This window comes from Polypterus senegalus, chromosome 5 (assembly GCF_016835505.1).
Source record: "Polypterus senegalus isolate Bchr_013 chromosome 5, ASM1683550v1, whole genome shotgun sequence".
In the NCBI taxonomy this organism is placed as follows: domain Eukaryota; kingdom Metazoa; phylum Chordata; class Cladistia; order Polypteriformes; family Polypteridae; genus Polypterus; species Polypterus senegalus.
Window position 1 is genome coordinate 150,675,987 of NC_053158.1, and position 16,582 is coordinate 150,692,568.

At 36.2% G+C, this 16,582-nt stretch overlaps 1 protein-coding gene across 1 annotated transcript in view; it reads left to right on the forward strand.

Annotated features, from left to right (window-relative positions):
- LOC120529580 (E3 ubiquitin-protein ligase HECW1-like) overlaps window positions 1-16,582 on the forward strand; it is a 471,213-nt gene that overhangs the window by 354,007 nt on the left and 100,624 nt on the right. The window contains exons 15-17 of the mRNA XM_039753493.1: window positions 1,006-1,191; window positions 1,845-1,979; window positions 6,378-6,483. Of these exons, the coding sequence (XP_039609427.1) occupies window positions 1,006-1,191; window positions 1,845-1,979; window positions 6,378-6,483 (427 nt within the window). The remainder of the gene's footprint in view (window positions 1-1,005; window positions 1,192-1,844; window positions 1,980-6,377; window positions 6,484-16,582) is intronic.

Consider the following 16,582-nt stretch of genomic DNA (forward strand, 5'->3'; position numbering starts at 1 on the left):
TTGTAAACAGTTTATACAACAGAGTCCAAAACAGAACTGCCTGCCAGAGCAAAGGCAGTGTGCTTTATAGCACAGAGGCGGAAGTGATGTCGTCCTCTGGGCCGGAACCGGAAGTGACCTCATCCTTTGGCCCGGAACCGGAAGTGACCTCATCCTTGGGGGGCGGAACCGGAAGTGATGTGTCCTTCCTGGAAATGGCGGCTCCTGGTGGGATTTCCCGGGTAAGACCTGCAGAGAACTCAGAAAGAGGGTCAGCGTCCCCCGCCCCCCCGGGCAGATGTATAAGCAGTATTTTCTAAGCCCTTCAGCTGCCTCCCATGCACACGTGTGTGACAATATATATATATATATAAATATATATATATATATATATATATATATATATATATATATATATATATATACACACACACACACACACAGTTTCAGTTGTTTGCCAAGGAGGCATGAGGATCAATCCTGATGGTTGCTTGTTGATGTATGTTTGTCTGCATGTAATTAATTGATCACCCAAATGTATAGCAGAAATTATAAACAGGACATATTTTATATACCCTGTTTGACACAGCTGTATATGAACTCAATTTTTCTTTTCACTAACACAACTGCTTTGTATTCTTTTCTTGTTGACATAAAAATACATTTTTGAAATTCATACCTTATCATTTGATGACAAATAGTGATACTGCTAATTATCTTATATCAAAATTACATTGAACCCTTAATGACCAATATTTGGTGAAGAGTGCAAAATATCTAAAAAGCTATACAAACAATCGATATTATGTTTCTGGTTCTGTTTTGTCAGATTAGAAAAATAATAGAAACACTATTAATTAGTAGGTGTCAGCACATTTAGTGCATGGTTCCAAAAACAAATAGGAGGTAAATGACAATGAAAATGTTTGTGTAACAGCTAACAATATTACATTTGTTCATATTAGTTTTTATGATTTGTTTTTGAAATTGCAGCAATGTAAATATCTTTGTTTTTCACTTTTTCAGAGTGCCTATCGAATGTTTACTAACAGTACTTGTCTAAAGCACATGATTCTGAAGATTCGCAGGGATGCTCGTAACTTTGAACGTTATCAGCACAACAGGGATCTAGTGACGTTCCTCAACAAGTTTGCAGATACTCAGCTCGAACTACCACGGGGCTGGGAAATCAAAACAGACCAGCAAGGCAAGGTAAGTGTAATAATTGAGTTAAGAGGTTAAATAAGTTAAAAAGTTTCTTTTCTAAAACTGCATTTCATATTTCCTGCTGGATTAAGTAGTTTTGAGGATTCATATAACAGCATGCAACCATAACCTATGACTCTCTGCATGTTACAGTGTCTCTTAGTTTACCCTTTGTTTTATAATAGTGTAGCAGCCTGGATAAGGAGAGTGCATCCTCTTAAGCTATGTTTGAAATACAGTGCCTTATGGGTAAAAAATGAACGCAGCTATTTTTTTCACATTAAAAATTAAATTCATTTTTTTTATTAAATTCAACCAGAAAGAAAAATAAGAAATAATCATGAACAAGTTTTAACAATATAGAAGAAAAGCACATTGGAACTGAACTTTACTTCATATGTGCTATATTTAGCTTTTATGGAGCATTCAATAATTGTATTGATTTTTGAACGGGCGATGATGTAATCAACATAAATAATACACAAGGTTCAGATTCAGGAGACACATAAAATATGAATAAATTATTCCATATACTATACATATATAAATAATATATGCTTTTATAATTAAAAATATTAAACTTAAAAAATGGTTATGCATTTAAAATAAACTTAGAACTTAAATGTGACTAGAATAGTTTATTTTTTTCTGCATTTCAGTCTTTCTTCGTTGATCATAACAGTCGGGCAACAACATTCATCGATCCCAGGATTCCTCTACAGAACGGACGTCTACCAAACCATTTGACACACAGACAGCATCTGCAGAGACTGCGGAGTTACAGTGCAGGAGAGGTACGAGTGCCAAGATGGTTTATATTGTGTTCAGGGAATTTGTTTTTGGCTTTCACTTTGGTTGGTTTCTGATCTAAGCTTGGCTCAACCTCTGCTCAAATGCTTTGGTTTTATTTATATTTGTTAAATTCAAACCTGTTTTGAATTTCACTTAGTGAAAAAGTTGCCTAACCCATGCTACCAAAGACACATATAAAAAGAAAGATGAGACAAATGTGCAAGTTATTTTTTATTTTTGCTCACTTAGATCATTGCAGATGCTATTGAAATGTTTTAATTGAAAAAGTTAAGTGTCTTTTTCCCTGCAAATTCAATCAGTCTAAAGAAAGACATCCATACAGCCAGCTATTGAATACAATAGAAGACAATCGGGAATTCTTTCCTTTATAAATCTTATAAATATTAACAGTCTTTGTCAGAGTGAAGTTCTATACCCAACCATTAAATCCAAAGCTATTCCAGAAAACCATTTCTAAAGCTTTTGGGATCGTCAATGCCGCCATTCAAAATAAACTCTTAAACTGGGAGACCAGTAAAATGTAGAGAGGAAAATAGAGTGCTATGAGTGAGAGTAGGTGTGGGCATGAGTGCTCCTCTTTCTAGGGATGGTACCTAGTGCACCTTACAATCAGTGCTGCCCACATGAGGGGAGTTGAAAATGGGTAAGCTAATATTAAGTATAATAATTATATCAAATCAATGCTGCACTGAAGTTGGTCAGGCTGAGCTAGTTACTAACTAATGTTTATTGTGTTTCTACTTTTTGGCCCTAGAAAATGTTTCTTTCATATTTCATTTTAAAATTTATTTTATACTAATGTTGACCATCGTAGAGCATTAAGACAATGATATACAGTATGTTTGTAGTTTTCTCAGAAAATAAAATGTATTAATCATATATTGCACACTGCTGTAGTGGTTAGAACTGCTGCCTTATAGCTCCAGGACACTGGAATTGCAACTCTCAGTTACAGATCTGGAGTTACAGATGGTATAAGCAACTTACAAGAAAAACAAATAACACTGAATCAGAAAGATAAAAAGTTATGGCTCCAGTCAGTGAACACCATTTAATTCGGCAGGCTGGAGTAGTCAAATAATACAAAAAATATAACAGATATGTTTCAGCAAACACTGCTATTAGTGCACCTTACCAGACGTGAGCCCGCAAATGATTGGCAACATCCGGTGATCTTGAGTCTTAAATTCCCTGGGAGCAGAAGGGGCTGAATTTCCTGTGGAAGTAGAAGTGACGTCACTGCTCTTCAAGCCTCTTTTCTTTAATCCTGAAGGGCAAAAGTGGAAAGGGCATAAATGGCAGTGCCAACCCACGGCTCAGGGTGGCATTATATCTGACATATATATGCCCTGAAGATGCTCCCTACTTTCACGTGTGTGATAAAGTATGGATATGTGTGTAAATATTGGCCTATGACAATCTGCATAAGTAGATCTGAATGACAGAACGGCAAACTTTTTTTCATTTTTATGTAAGCCTGTTTTATTTTGTCATTTGCTTCAATAGAACTGAGCAGCTCATTCAGTGTTTTTGTGCTGCAGGATTTTTTATTTAATTTGTAATAAAATAGTCCAGGCAGGAGCTTCAGTCTATGAACTATTTCGATGATTCTTTCAGCAGAAAAGAGGGATTCACAATACAAAAATCTTAAATCTTTTCCCAGCTATTGTAAATACATGTAAAAAGAGTGATGCAAATGTTTGTTTTTCACATAAGTTTAAGGTTTTGCTTGCATGTTTATGCAGTTTTTCTACTAATCAGTGCCACAGTAAACCTTTTATATTTTGGAATTTCTAAGAATAATAATAATAATGATGATGATGATGATGATGATCACCATCATCATGCTGAACAGATTGCCTTATCAATTAACTGGTGAATGTGGTAGATGCAAATTAAATCAATGAACCATTTGAAGGTTTGGGGGTCTCCCCAAAGGAGTTTCAAATGGTGTTCCATGCGGTTTATAAAAATGTACATAAAATTGAAGCTCCATTATATGTAGTATATTGAGCTTTATAAAAAAAGTACATAAAATCAACAACTTGGGCCCCCCATTGCATTACGGCTGGCTAACAACCGGACAAACATGACGTTTTGTTAAGTTCTGGAATGCGGTATAAAAATAATATTGTCCCAGAAAAAAGGAACGTCTGGTCAGCCGAATAACAATGCATTTTTTAAAAATAACCATGTTTTGACAATATACTGTTAAAATAAACTGTTAAAGGATATATATGCATTAAAAAAATTATTAAAAAAATGATAAAACTCACAACCAACTTAACCATTATACACAGTATGAGAACTAGCAAGCAATCCTATCAATAGATATAAACATTTGAAAATAATATTACTCAGGAATTTTTAAAAAATGTTATGAAACAAATGTACTATCAGTCATACTTTTTATTTACCAAATGTTTAGTGTAATAAAGGGGTTATATGCTGAATCAAAGAAGAAAGCACATTTACAATGTTAGAACAAAAGAAGATAATCAAATTTGTGGATTTACTTGTAATTTCTGAGTAGACCATTAGAGGGCAGGAATACCACATGTAAAAGTAATCTGATGTTCTTGTGGCCTCACTAAAACAACATGGCAAAAGGATTAGATATAATCTTCTAGATAGGATGGAGTTTTAGCAGAAACTCACTACATTTTTTAGACTTTGACCAGCTCACAAAAGTCATTGACAGTATCCATATTCATTTCTTAGAAAACTTATAGCATGTGTAATCATATGTTACATGCACCTTGTGCTTTTCAGTGAGGATTTACATAGTGAAAAGTTTAAAACCTTAAAAGACATCCATCCATCCATCAGTTACCAACCCGCTATATCCTAACACAGGGTCATGGGGGTCTGCTGGAGCCAATCCCAGCCAACACAGGGAGCAAGGCAGGAACAAATCTCTGGGCAGGGCGCCAACCCACTGCTGGGGCACACACACACACCCACACACCAAGCACACACTAGGGGCAATTTAAGATGGCCAATGCACCTAACCTACATGTCTTTGGACTGTGGGAGGAAACCGGAGCACCCAGAGGAAACCTTAAAAGACATCAAAAGAATATTGTTTTGCAGAATTACTTAAAATCTAAAATGATCAGTTTTACTAGTGTAGTTTCTGCACTGATCTTGGAGTTTCTGCCACTGATTTAGTACATATTGTAACATTTTACGAAATGTCTTGGGTGCATTGGCTCACTTTTCTCACACACACACACACACCACATTTAAATCATCCCTTAGTTCAACAGTGTATTCAGAAATCTCGTGTGCATTTTGTGTTTTGAAAGGAACTTCTTGGCCCCTCCAACCCAATAATTACATCTTAGCAAGGTTTTCACTGCGGCAGTGGTCCTGTAAACAAAGAAGTTTATATGGGGACATGTTTAGTAATATTGAAGATGATTTGGTTTGATTCCAATTGCAGTGTTTCAGCAGTGTAATGGATCTGGTTATATATATTGTGCCAGTGTTTACTTATGTTAATGTCCACCTCAGCCATATCATTCCCACGGCATATTTGTAAAAGTGCAATTGAACCTCCTGTACCATCTTTACATCCAGCTCTGGGTGTCTTGTAAAGTATATCACAGTACTGCTTACAAAGAGAGTAATCCATTTTATAATTTTGAGTGGCAGGTAAGTTGTTTTGGTGTCAACAGAGTCTGCTTATTGTACCTGTCCTAAATATCTCAAGGTTTATATCATTATAAGTCTAAAGTCTTGTCAGATAGTCTAGTCAGGTATCATGCAGCCACCTCTGATGATGGTGTCCCAGCTGTCCACAAGACCGACTTCAGCAAATCTTATCATATGAAGCATGAAAACAAAGAAGAATGAATTATGAATATTAAGTTAGGTAAAATGCGTAGTGGGAGCTGGGTGGTCTTTTGGCCTTGGAACCCCTGCTGATTTTGTTTTTTCTCCAGCCTAACTGGAGTTTTTTTTTTTTTGGTTGCTGTTTTTGTTTTTTTCTTCACCTCCCAATCATTTGACCATTTCATCCATAGAGACTTAAATCATGACTCTGTGTATAAGGATGTTACTCTTCTGCATGATATTCATCTGTTTTTAAAATCATTTAGATTAATTTGTTTTTTTCTTTCTTTGATACTTAATCTTTAATATTATTGCCTAATCTTATTTGTTTTTCTTTCCTTATAACCTTCTCTTTGACATTTTATAAAACACTTTGAGCTACATTGTTTGTATGAAAATGTGCTATATAAAAAAAATGTTGTTGTTGTTGTAAATAGCAGAGATACTTGAAACAGTTGTATACTGACCGTCGTTTTATTACATAGCTATATTGAAAACACTATTTAAAATCTTAATGTTTTTAACTATCATTTTCCATGTAGGCATCTGAGGTATCAAGGAGTCGAGGAGCATCATTAATGGCCAGACCCGGTAACAGCCTTGTGGCAGCTATCAGGAATCAATACCATCATGATTCCGTACCATTAGGTGTGTTTTTAATTCTCTTTTATTGGAAGTCATTATTTTTTAAACTAGTTTAAAATTATTACAGGTAAGTCTCACTGGCATTTCAGAATACCATTTTTAACCTAATAGTATATTGGATAATTCTTTTTTTCTATTATCTTTCTATTCCAGCAGATATATGGCAGGCATCCTGTTTCTGTTAATTATTTGTGTGTAAGGTCATGTTTTACATGTACCCTTAGTAAGTTAAGGGGGAGATTATTTTAAGGGTGTATTGCTTAATCTTTATATGCAGTAATAAGAAAAATTAGAATGGACTTAATCTCAACAGGTGTGTATTCTTCTGGCTTTTATTTAAAGGGGCAAAATAAATTCTACTCACTTTATTTCAATTTATTATCACTATATCAAAAAAAATATAAAAATGATAAAGGATTTATAAGTTGGCAGGTATCCTTAAAGTCGTACTGTTGTGCTGAAAGCATCTGTGGAGATCATTTTAGAATTATTATGCTTGGAATAAAATGAGGACCCCATTCAAAATATCCAGTTGGAATTAATCATCATCCCCAATTTAACAATCTTTTTCCAGATTCCTAGGTTAGCAGTTTGTCCCTCAGATATTTTTGCTACACTCTCCTTGATTCTAAGCATTTTTAAGAAACATGTTGTCTTCACCCTTAGTCTGTGGCTCATCCCTTTGTTGCACATGTCCAAACCACATTAGTCTATGTCTCCTCGGCATAATGCCCATTGCCTCCACACCAAGTAGTAACTCAGCCTTCATCATCCTCTTACTCCATGACACTCCAGACATCCAATTGAACATTTTCCTCTCTGTTCTATCCTGCAATTCTTCTTGTAGACAATGTTCATGTCTCACTCCCAAAGACAGTTGTTCTCATCTTTTATTCCTCAAAGGTCCTCCATTGTACCACGAAAATAAGTCAGGACCCCCTACGCCTGCCACGCCCTCTTGTACTTTTGCTGCATTCTTGACAAGGGTGCTTGTTTTTGAGCTTACTTATTATTTATTTATTCACAAATTCTTATGTTATATGTGCTATTACACTGCCTGTATTTTTTTAAGCATAATACAAAGTAATAGGCCATTTCAAAAACAGCTTGTATGGTTTTATTAAATAAAAATTATTTTACTGGTGTTTGAATTTCTTAATCATAACATAAAATGAGTAGTCATTTTTTAGAGATAGATAGATAGATAGATACTTTGTTAATCCCAAGGGGAAATTCACATAATAGCCAGTAAATAAAAAAATACAGAATTTGTCACTCCCTATATTTTTGATAACAACAAATTTTGCTTAAATATTATTTTTTCTCTGGATTGAGCAAACATCAGCGATAGCAACAGTTAAGAAAATTAGAAATTAAATAGCATTTCTAACCCCCATACAACAATCAAGTCAGCAGAAGAGATAAAAGCATCATGTAAGGTTGTGCTAGTAGTCAGGTAAGATGCAGAACGGTGGCCAGCCTTGAAGCCTGTGCACCTTTAAAGAGTAAGTGGAATGAATGGCAGTATCACTGTGAGTAATGTTGACCTACCATTTCTATATTGAGACTGTCAAATGTTTGCCATCTGACTAAAACACTAAAATTCTTTATGACAGTATCGTATGTCACCTACTTGTCTCTTTTTATTGTTGTGTTATTACAAGCTGCCCATTCCCATTCTAACTACAGGATAATAGCTGCAGAGTGTTGTACTGTGTAAATGTAATCCAGCTAAACTATGTACGGATACAATCCATGTACGAAACAAACTTTAAAAGTGGTCTTTGAACCATATGCAGTATATTTAGAGAGCACAGATTTCATACACGTTTCCCTTCAATGTCAGGGAGGCTCCTTTAGAAACCAGAATGAGGGACTGCTGCCAGAATTTCTTCCGTGCACCCACAGCTGGGCCTGCACCTTTGTCAGCACTCAACAAGTCATCTGAGTTTTAAAAAGGTTTAACACAGAAGGTAAATCTGATTGAGGTAAGATACTGGGAAGAGAAACAATTCGGAAAAAGCATTAAATCCCAACACTTCATTAACATGTAAGATTTTTAAACAGAAAGTTCAGCTTGATTTCAGATGGTGGTCAGTGCTTTGCAGATCAATGAGGAAAAAAACTTCTAATTTAATCCAACCAACAGACATCTGATATGGATGCCTCCTAGATGCTGCACTGTGGAGGTTTTACAGGTCTGCACATTATGAGTTGGCAAGTGTGGCTGGGGAAAGGGACCTATGGACCTATGGACCTCACTGCAAGGATTGTTGCCCCCATGAACCAGTGTTGGATAAGCAGTGAAAAACAAATGAATTCATGAATGAAAAATGTAATCTATTTAAAAATTATAGTAAGTATGAAAAAGTGTAGTTGGGCTTTAAGTAAAGTAGTAGAAATACAAACTGCTCTAAAACACTTAATGAAGCAATTGTTCCTTTCATTTCAGTGGAATTTTGAAGGTTTGATTAAAAAATTATATGTAATAAAATTACCAACATCGGTCAATAAGTGTATGTTAAGGATATCTTCATAAATGTGTGAAATAATTGTTGTGCATTGTGACCGTGCGGATGAGCTCCACACTACTGGTCCCTTCTAGGCGCCTCTTGAACCCGCCATCACCAATAGCATAACCAAAGGATGAGCCGGGAACATGAGGACACATACACATAGCAAGGAGTAGGTGCTAAAGTAATAAATGCTTTTATTATAGATATTCAAAATAATGTTCAAAAGGTTCAGTCCTTCACAAATCTTCTTAAATAAATAAACAATCCAATAAAAAGTCAGTGGACATGTGAAGGTTAAAAACAAATCCAAGAAATACTTCCTTAGAAAAATGAGATTTTAAAAAAACAGGCAGGAATCTTTCCTATCCTATTTCAGTCCCCGGTGCAATGCTTTAAATCATTGTCTCCTCTGCTAACCCTAAATGGAACCTGGCAACAGAGGAGACACCCATCTGACAGTCACAACCATCCTCCTCAATTGGCCCAGGTCCCTGCTGTTCCATGGATCTCAGCAATGCTCCTGATCTGTGCCTCCTTTTTCCGACTTCTGCCGCTTTCCTTGACTTCCACCAAGAGTCACACAACTCCTGGTTGTTGTAGCTCCCTGAGTCACTCAGCTGGAGTGATCCATTAAAGCAGCCCCAAATATTGGCCTCATACTTTCCCAAGGGATGCCTGTCGTTTCTCTCTCACTCGCTTACTCATTCAGTTGCATGCTTGCACTGGCTCACTCTTCTCTCGTTATTTAACTTATGCCTTTCTTCTCTTTGTGTCTCTCTTTTCTTTTTTTCCCTTTCTGTCCCTTGCAGGCTTCTCATATACTGACGCTCCTAATAGGCAGGTGTGAACACACTGCACCCTCTGAGGAATTAATGAGGCACCTGACTGACACACACACTCACATGTACCTCTGCAATCAGCCAGGCTCTCCTAGCCATCTCTGGAGCAAACTGGATTCGTGCACACACATGCACTTTTCGGGGCACAATTATCTGTTTAAAATCAGCCATCTATTGCTGAGCTGCAGACCCACTATACCACATGCATTTGTTGTGCAGTGGCACAGTGGTAGCTCCAAAGCATGGATTTAGGATCCCAGCCCAGGCACAGCTTGTACAGAGTTCTCTTTGTGCTTCTGTAGGTGTCCTTGGGAACTCTTGGTTTCTCCTTACATCCCAAAAAATATGTACTCAAAAATTAACTGGTCACTACAAGTAAACAATGTGACAAACTGGAAACCTGTCCAGCATACGTTCTTACCTTGTTCTAGGTTCTGCCAGAACAGACTCCTGCTCCTTGCCCACCTGAAATTAACAAGTGCAGGCTTAGCAATTAGAAGGGTGAAGGAGCAAAAGGACACCATCCTTTGTGAATTTTGTTAATATTGTGTGCATTTACTGTTGGCATTAAAGCTTACAGTACAATTAAAAAGGGTGCTTAACAAAGTATAAGTTGGTGGCAATCTAGAACAGAGTATCAAATAGATAGATGGTGGCAATCTAGAACAGAGTATCAGATAGATAGATAGATAGATAGATAGATAGATAGATAGATAGATAGATAGATAGATAGATAGATAGATAGATAGATAGATAGATAGATAGATAGATAGATAGATCGATCAAGTGGTACATCCAAGTAATGTGACATTAGATTCAGCCTAATCAGCAGGAGGATGGTTTGCTTAGTCTTAGAAAACTGCAGAACATTTGTGGCAGTTCATTTCTCCTATACATCAGTTTGTTACAATCACACATATGAACAGACTTGGCATGTGCAGATGTGCTAGCTACATTTGTGTGCTACAATGTGGGATAATAAATTGCCTTTTCTGACTTGTCTTGTTTAATCTGGTCTTTCAGAAGTCTGTGGAACCTTTTATATGACTAGTTTATACACCATGAATACACTATAGTAACTTTTGTTACATCACTTTGGCACAAAATGAAATTCTGTCAGCTGCTTCTGCCTTAAAAAAAACAGGAAGTATAATAGGGCTTATTTCATGCCCAGAACAAGTATAGTTAGAAGGGGCTTACTTCATGCCTTTCATTTTAGCCATCCTCTCTGCCTCACCAGAGGTTAGAATAAAACTGGATGCCATCCTTTCCGTTTTTGTAACATGTCTTTGTTAGTGAGTTATTATATGAAATAGCAATGGGATACATCATGGTAATTCATGGGCTGTTTTGATAGCTATAAGCCTTTTTCCACAACCACTAGGCTAAATTCAGTTAGGCTGCAGGATCTGCAGTGGTGATGACTGTAAATAAATAATGTCCCATGCTTTATATCATCATATACATGTTAAATCATGTGTGGATTGCTCTACAGAATGCTATGTTTCTAATATTTGGGTCAAATTGTGCAACATACATAGGAATAGACATACGAAATTTGACAAACCAGAGGAGACCATCAAGCTTGTTTGTTTCGCAATTAGCCAAGCTGTCCCAATTTACTGTCCAGATACTTCTCAAAGGTTGTGAAGGTTTCTGCTTGAACTACATGTCTCAGTAGTTTGTTCCAGATTCCCACAACTGTTTGTGTAAAGAAGTGCTTCCTGTCTTCAGTCCTAAATGCACTTCCCCTTAATTTCCACTAGTATCCCTGAGCATGTGATTCACTATTTAGTTGAAAGAATTTTGCTGAACCTATTTTGGAGATAAGGTTTTGAATTTTGAAGACTTTTGATTAGCTCCACACCGACTGTCTTCTGCTTCAGACAAAATAGATTTAACTCTCTGAGTCTGTCAGAGTACAACATATCCTTAAGTCCTGGGGTGCACTTCGTTTCTGTCATCTTTACAGCTTTAAGTGCTGTTGTGTCTTTCCTGAAGCTTGTTTATCAGAATTGCACACAGATGCAATCTTACAAGTTAACTGTATACTGTAGTCTGAGCATAACATCTCTTGATTTAAATTTAGTCATTTTAGCATGCTGAGACCTGGACAGTGGATCCAGAAGAATTAGGTTTAATCGTCAAGGAACAAGACTTGACCTGATTATTAGAAGAATAATAGCAAAATACTATTGAAGTCAATAGAATAGTGTTAGACAATCTTAGCTTTTGCAAGTCTTTGTGGTTATAGTTGCCTCATAGCTCCAGATTCTTGGGATTAAATCCAGGGTGAATCAGTCACTGTCTGTGTGGAACCTCCTTAATCCATCATCTTCCTTTTTAGCAAGTGTTGTGGTGGTCATCTTTCCTGTAGTGTATGTTAGGTTCACCAATAACTCAAAATTGGTCCAATGTGACTGAGGGTGACCAGCAAAGACCTTGTACCCTGCCCAGAGTTGGTTACTTTATTGCAACCTCTTAGTATAGGCTAATGTCCCCATAACTCTTAAAGAAAATTCAGAGATAGATGAGAGAGTAATTCTTGCTATTAAATGGACTATTGTTGTTTTCCCCTCTCTGCACTTAATCTGTGAATTTCATATTAAACCATGTCCAAATGTTCAGTTTCAAAATGGTACAAAGGCCTTTTTTGTTCTTTTTGTTTTGATTTTTTTGCCATCCCATGTAAAGATGCAAAGTTCCACAGCAGAATTATGTTTCTTGACTGTTTTCTTTTGAGAAGACCACTAGGAATTAAACAGACTAAAGGATGAGTGACAGTAAATATGTGGCTCATCCAGGGCCCCTCCATCCAATTGTCTGTGTTTTAATTGTGGTCCCTTTAAAAGAAGGAAATAAGAAGAAAAATTGTAAGAAAAATACATATAGGGAGTGAAGGCTGGGGAGGAGAATGGGCGGATCTAATGTCAAAAAACAAGGTCTGGTCGTTGTGTGATTTTGAGCTATACGAGAAATAAAAAGGTTTTATAATTCTTGAAGAAAACTCATTCAAGAAAGCACTAAACTCTAGGTTTACTCAGAATCTTTAGTCTGAAGCATGGCACAGGAAACAAGACGTCTAGTTAGTTAAAGGGTTCAATAAAAACACATGCTTGAATTACCTTCTGATGAAGAGTGTGAAGGGTGGTATATAGCTTAGCAGTGCTGCCTTTCAAGTGTAATATACAACCTGGTCACTGTTTATTTTGAGTACATTCATTCTTCCTTTGTTTGTGTGGGCTTCCTGTAAACATTCAAAATTCCTTACACATGTACATATTAGGTGTTTTGGTAATTGTAAAATTGCCAGGTGAGTTTGGGTGTGTAAATCTACCATTCTATTTTGTATGCACTCAACCCTGAAATGAAAATAGCACATTTGAAAATTGGATGAACAAAGACTTGTGACACAGAAAGCATGCAACCACAGAATTAATTGTATCTACTAGCTCCCCTGCTCTGTACCTTGAGCTAGAATCTCCACAGGTTTTTGGCAAAAAAATTTCTCTGTCACCTTCTGCTGTCACATCAGGTTTTAAATGGTCAATCTCCACTTAAAGGATTATGCCTTCCCACTCTGACTTATGTAGATAGTCTGTCATTACCAATGTAGTGTTCTCTCCCTGTCTAGAATTCTTTTGTAGCACTTTTCTCTATTCTGTATTGGAGGGAGTTTCATAAAGATTACACACATTTATCTATACAGTATGCATTTTTAACACTAGAATTAGAAGCCTACGAAAAAACTTGTAAATCTGGCCCACCTTAAATCCCTTCACACCTCTCCATCAGCGTCTTTTGTCTTGTAAATGTGTCGATAAGCCTAAGCAGCCTGCTATACCATCCCCCCCACCACTGCAGAATGGGTAAGAAGTTCTCTCAGTTCCTGCCTTGATTATCTGGGAGTGAACTACCTAGGGTTGTAAGGGGAAATAATTTAATGTGTGTTATGTGTCTACAACAATCTATGTAAACACTTTGTTAAAACAGAAACTTTTTTATGTTTTAGTAATAAATGACTAAATGTAGACTATTACTTATCCAGTTCTTGTGTTTTGTTCAGTCCAGATTTGCATTAAAGAAAGCTTTGGATATTTGAAGGTTAGGTGATCAGAAAATGTAGGCATCAAATATATATGAATTTGTAAGGGCTTCCCAGGAGATAGGCTGACTGATGTACAGTAATTTTGTAAATCTTGTCTATAAATATGTTAAAAAATACTTAACCCAAAAATGCTAATTTTATATCAGTTACTTACACGATGTTACTTGAATGATGGCCAAGAAAAATCCTTAATCACATGTTTTCATGGAGAATGAAGATTACAAAGTGTCTAAAAAGTGCCTCAGTGGGGATAAGTGGGATCCAATGCTGAAGAGCAGCAAAACAAAATTAAAATGTCCTTAAAAAAATCTCAAGTCATCCAGTCTTATGCTCACCATTTGTTGCAAAAATATTGTTAAAGAGTTATTTTTAGAAAATGTGATGAGAGGAAAAAAGTGAAGCTTTTGAATTTCAGCTTTTGAATTGAACTCAGGGTTCTTGACCAATAATTGAGAGGGGAGTTGGGTCTTCAATTCAAAAGCTCAATTTTGCGGAAAGTGCTTCACTTCTGTGCAGTACTGTCATTTTCAGTAAGTATTTGTTTAGCAACATTTATAAAAATACATACAGTAGGTTTTGGATGTTGCAGGCATACAGTTTCATGTCCATCATTTGGATTATCCAACACGAGTAACTTCATATTTTTCCATAGACATTTTAATATTGTTTGCTGTTGTCAGCTTAAGCTGGCCCCCATTGAAGACCATTGTATCTTCCTCCATGAAAGTATGAGGTTAAACATTTTCCTTGGCCATCACTACAAACAATAAGTGGTATCATTTTTGGGTGGAATATACCTTTTCAGAATTTAAAAAATTTGCATGAATGTATAGACTTTTTTTTTTTATTCTTACTCTGTATTTCATCACCTTTTTCATATGGTACATTTTGTTGCACCCAGAAGCAGAGTCTTTATTCACTTATTTCATGACTATTAAAAGGAAGCTATATGTAGCCAGACCTACCAAAATAATCTGTTAGAGTACTTGAACCAAAATATAATAAGATGCTTTCAAGACATTGATAATGTTCATAATTATATCTAATTAAATCAAATTCTTTACTCATCAAAGAGGACATGTCTTACTTATTCAGGTTTTTAAATCATCACTAAAATTGAATTTCAGTGCGCTGCTATCTTTATCCTGCTTTGAGCCTTTTTGAATTCTAACTAACGTGTTTTATGGCTGGTTTACTGTACTGTTCCCTGTCAATATCATTAGTTCACATCCTCAAAAGCCCTCCTGCTGTTCTGGACAATCACCAAACCCCTGTGTTTCATAGTAAGGCTCATGTTGTGCGATCTCAAAGGCACAACAGACTACTTATCTAAAATGGAAATGATCTCCTATTGGGACACAAACATCTGTTTTGCTTTTTGAAGCAGTGTTAATCAACATGACTATTATCAGGGGTTTGTTTGGTATTCTTATATATATAATGTTTTCTTGCACCTTATATAAATAATACAGAAAACAGTCTTCAAAAGCATATAAAAGGCATGTAATTATAATATTGTTAAATTTGAAAGTTTAAACCCAATGCAAATGTAGAAAGTATTATTTAAAATGCTGTAATCAGTCATTTACTCTAGAGTCCAATATCTGAATAGAGTTCTTTAACTGCCAATGCAGAAAAGAAAAGAAAACCCAGAACAATAGCAAGGTGACACAGACACTAGGTCAAAAACTGTACAGACCTTTCTGGGCCTCCTGTCTATTTGGCTAATGTTCTGGTGCAACAAGTTCTCCTGTTCTCACCACATAACCACTCCCTGCCCAAACCTCCCAGCTTGCTCAACCCTTGCTCCTCTTCCTCCTACCAAATGAGCTTTGACCACCATCACATTTAGAACTTTCAGAAGCAATCTGCCTCTGTTCATGAGGTATCTGGCCATGCCCCAGTATCACATTCCATTCCACATCGAGTGCCTTCTGGTGTCAAAATGGTGAAAATCATTTTTATTTACATCAAAAACTAAAATAAACTGGCATCAATTACAAGCACAAAAGTCCCAGCCTTCTCTAAAACCTAAAACCAAAGTTCCAGTCTCGAGACATCTTGAATTCTATGTCTTTCTCCCAATGTTTTCCCTGTGTCCCTGACTCTGTCCTTACAGAAAGGTCAAGCAAAGTATAACAGTATTAGAGACCATAAAAAAGAGATTTAAAGAATATTATTACCGTTATTTACACTGCTTTTCTTCTGCACTGAATTATTGTGATTCATAAATGTGCATACAGTACACCTTCAGCATTTTTAAGGTGCAGAATTATATTGTGAATGCCATTCCTTATAAGAAATGCAATGTTTTGTAAAATGCTTTGTGCTATTACATCATTGCATTTTGTTATAAGATAACTATAAAAACAGTGTGGTAATTTTTTAGAATCAGTACACATTCTTATTGCCCTTTCTGTTAAGCACAGTAGATTCTATAAAAATTAAGTCAAGTTATATAACATAAGTATTTGCAATTTCAAGGCAGAAGCTGCCTTAAACCATGGCCAAGGAGACCTGTTTGAAGCCTGGTTTAGGCTTTCTCAAAATAGCTCCAAATAGACTACATTATGAAATATAAGAAGACTTTTTAAAAAGAAGGAGGTTTGCACCCAAAGGCGAATGTGATTTTGGCAGTC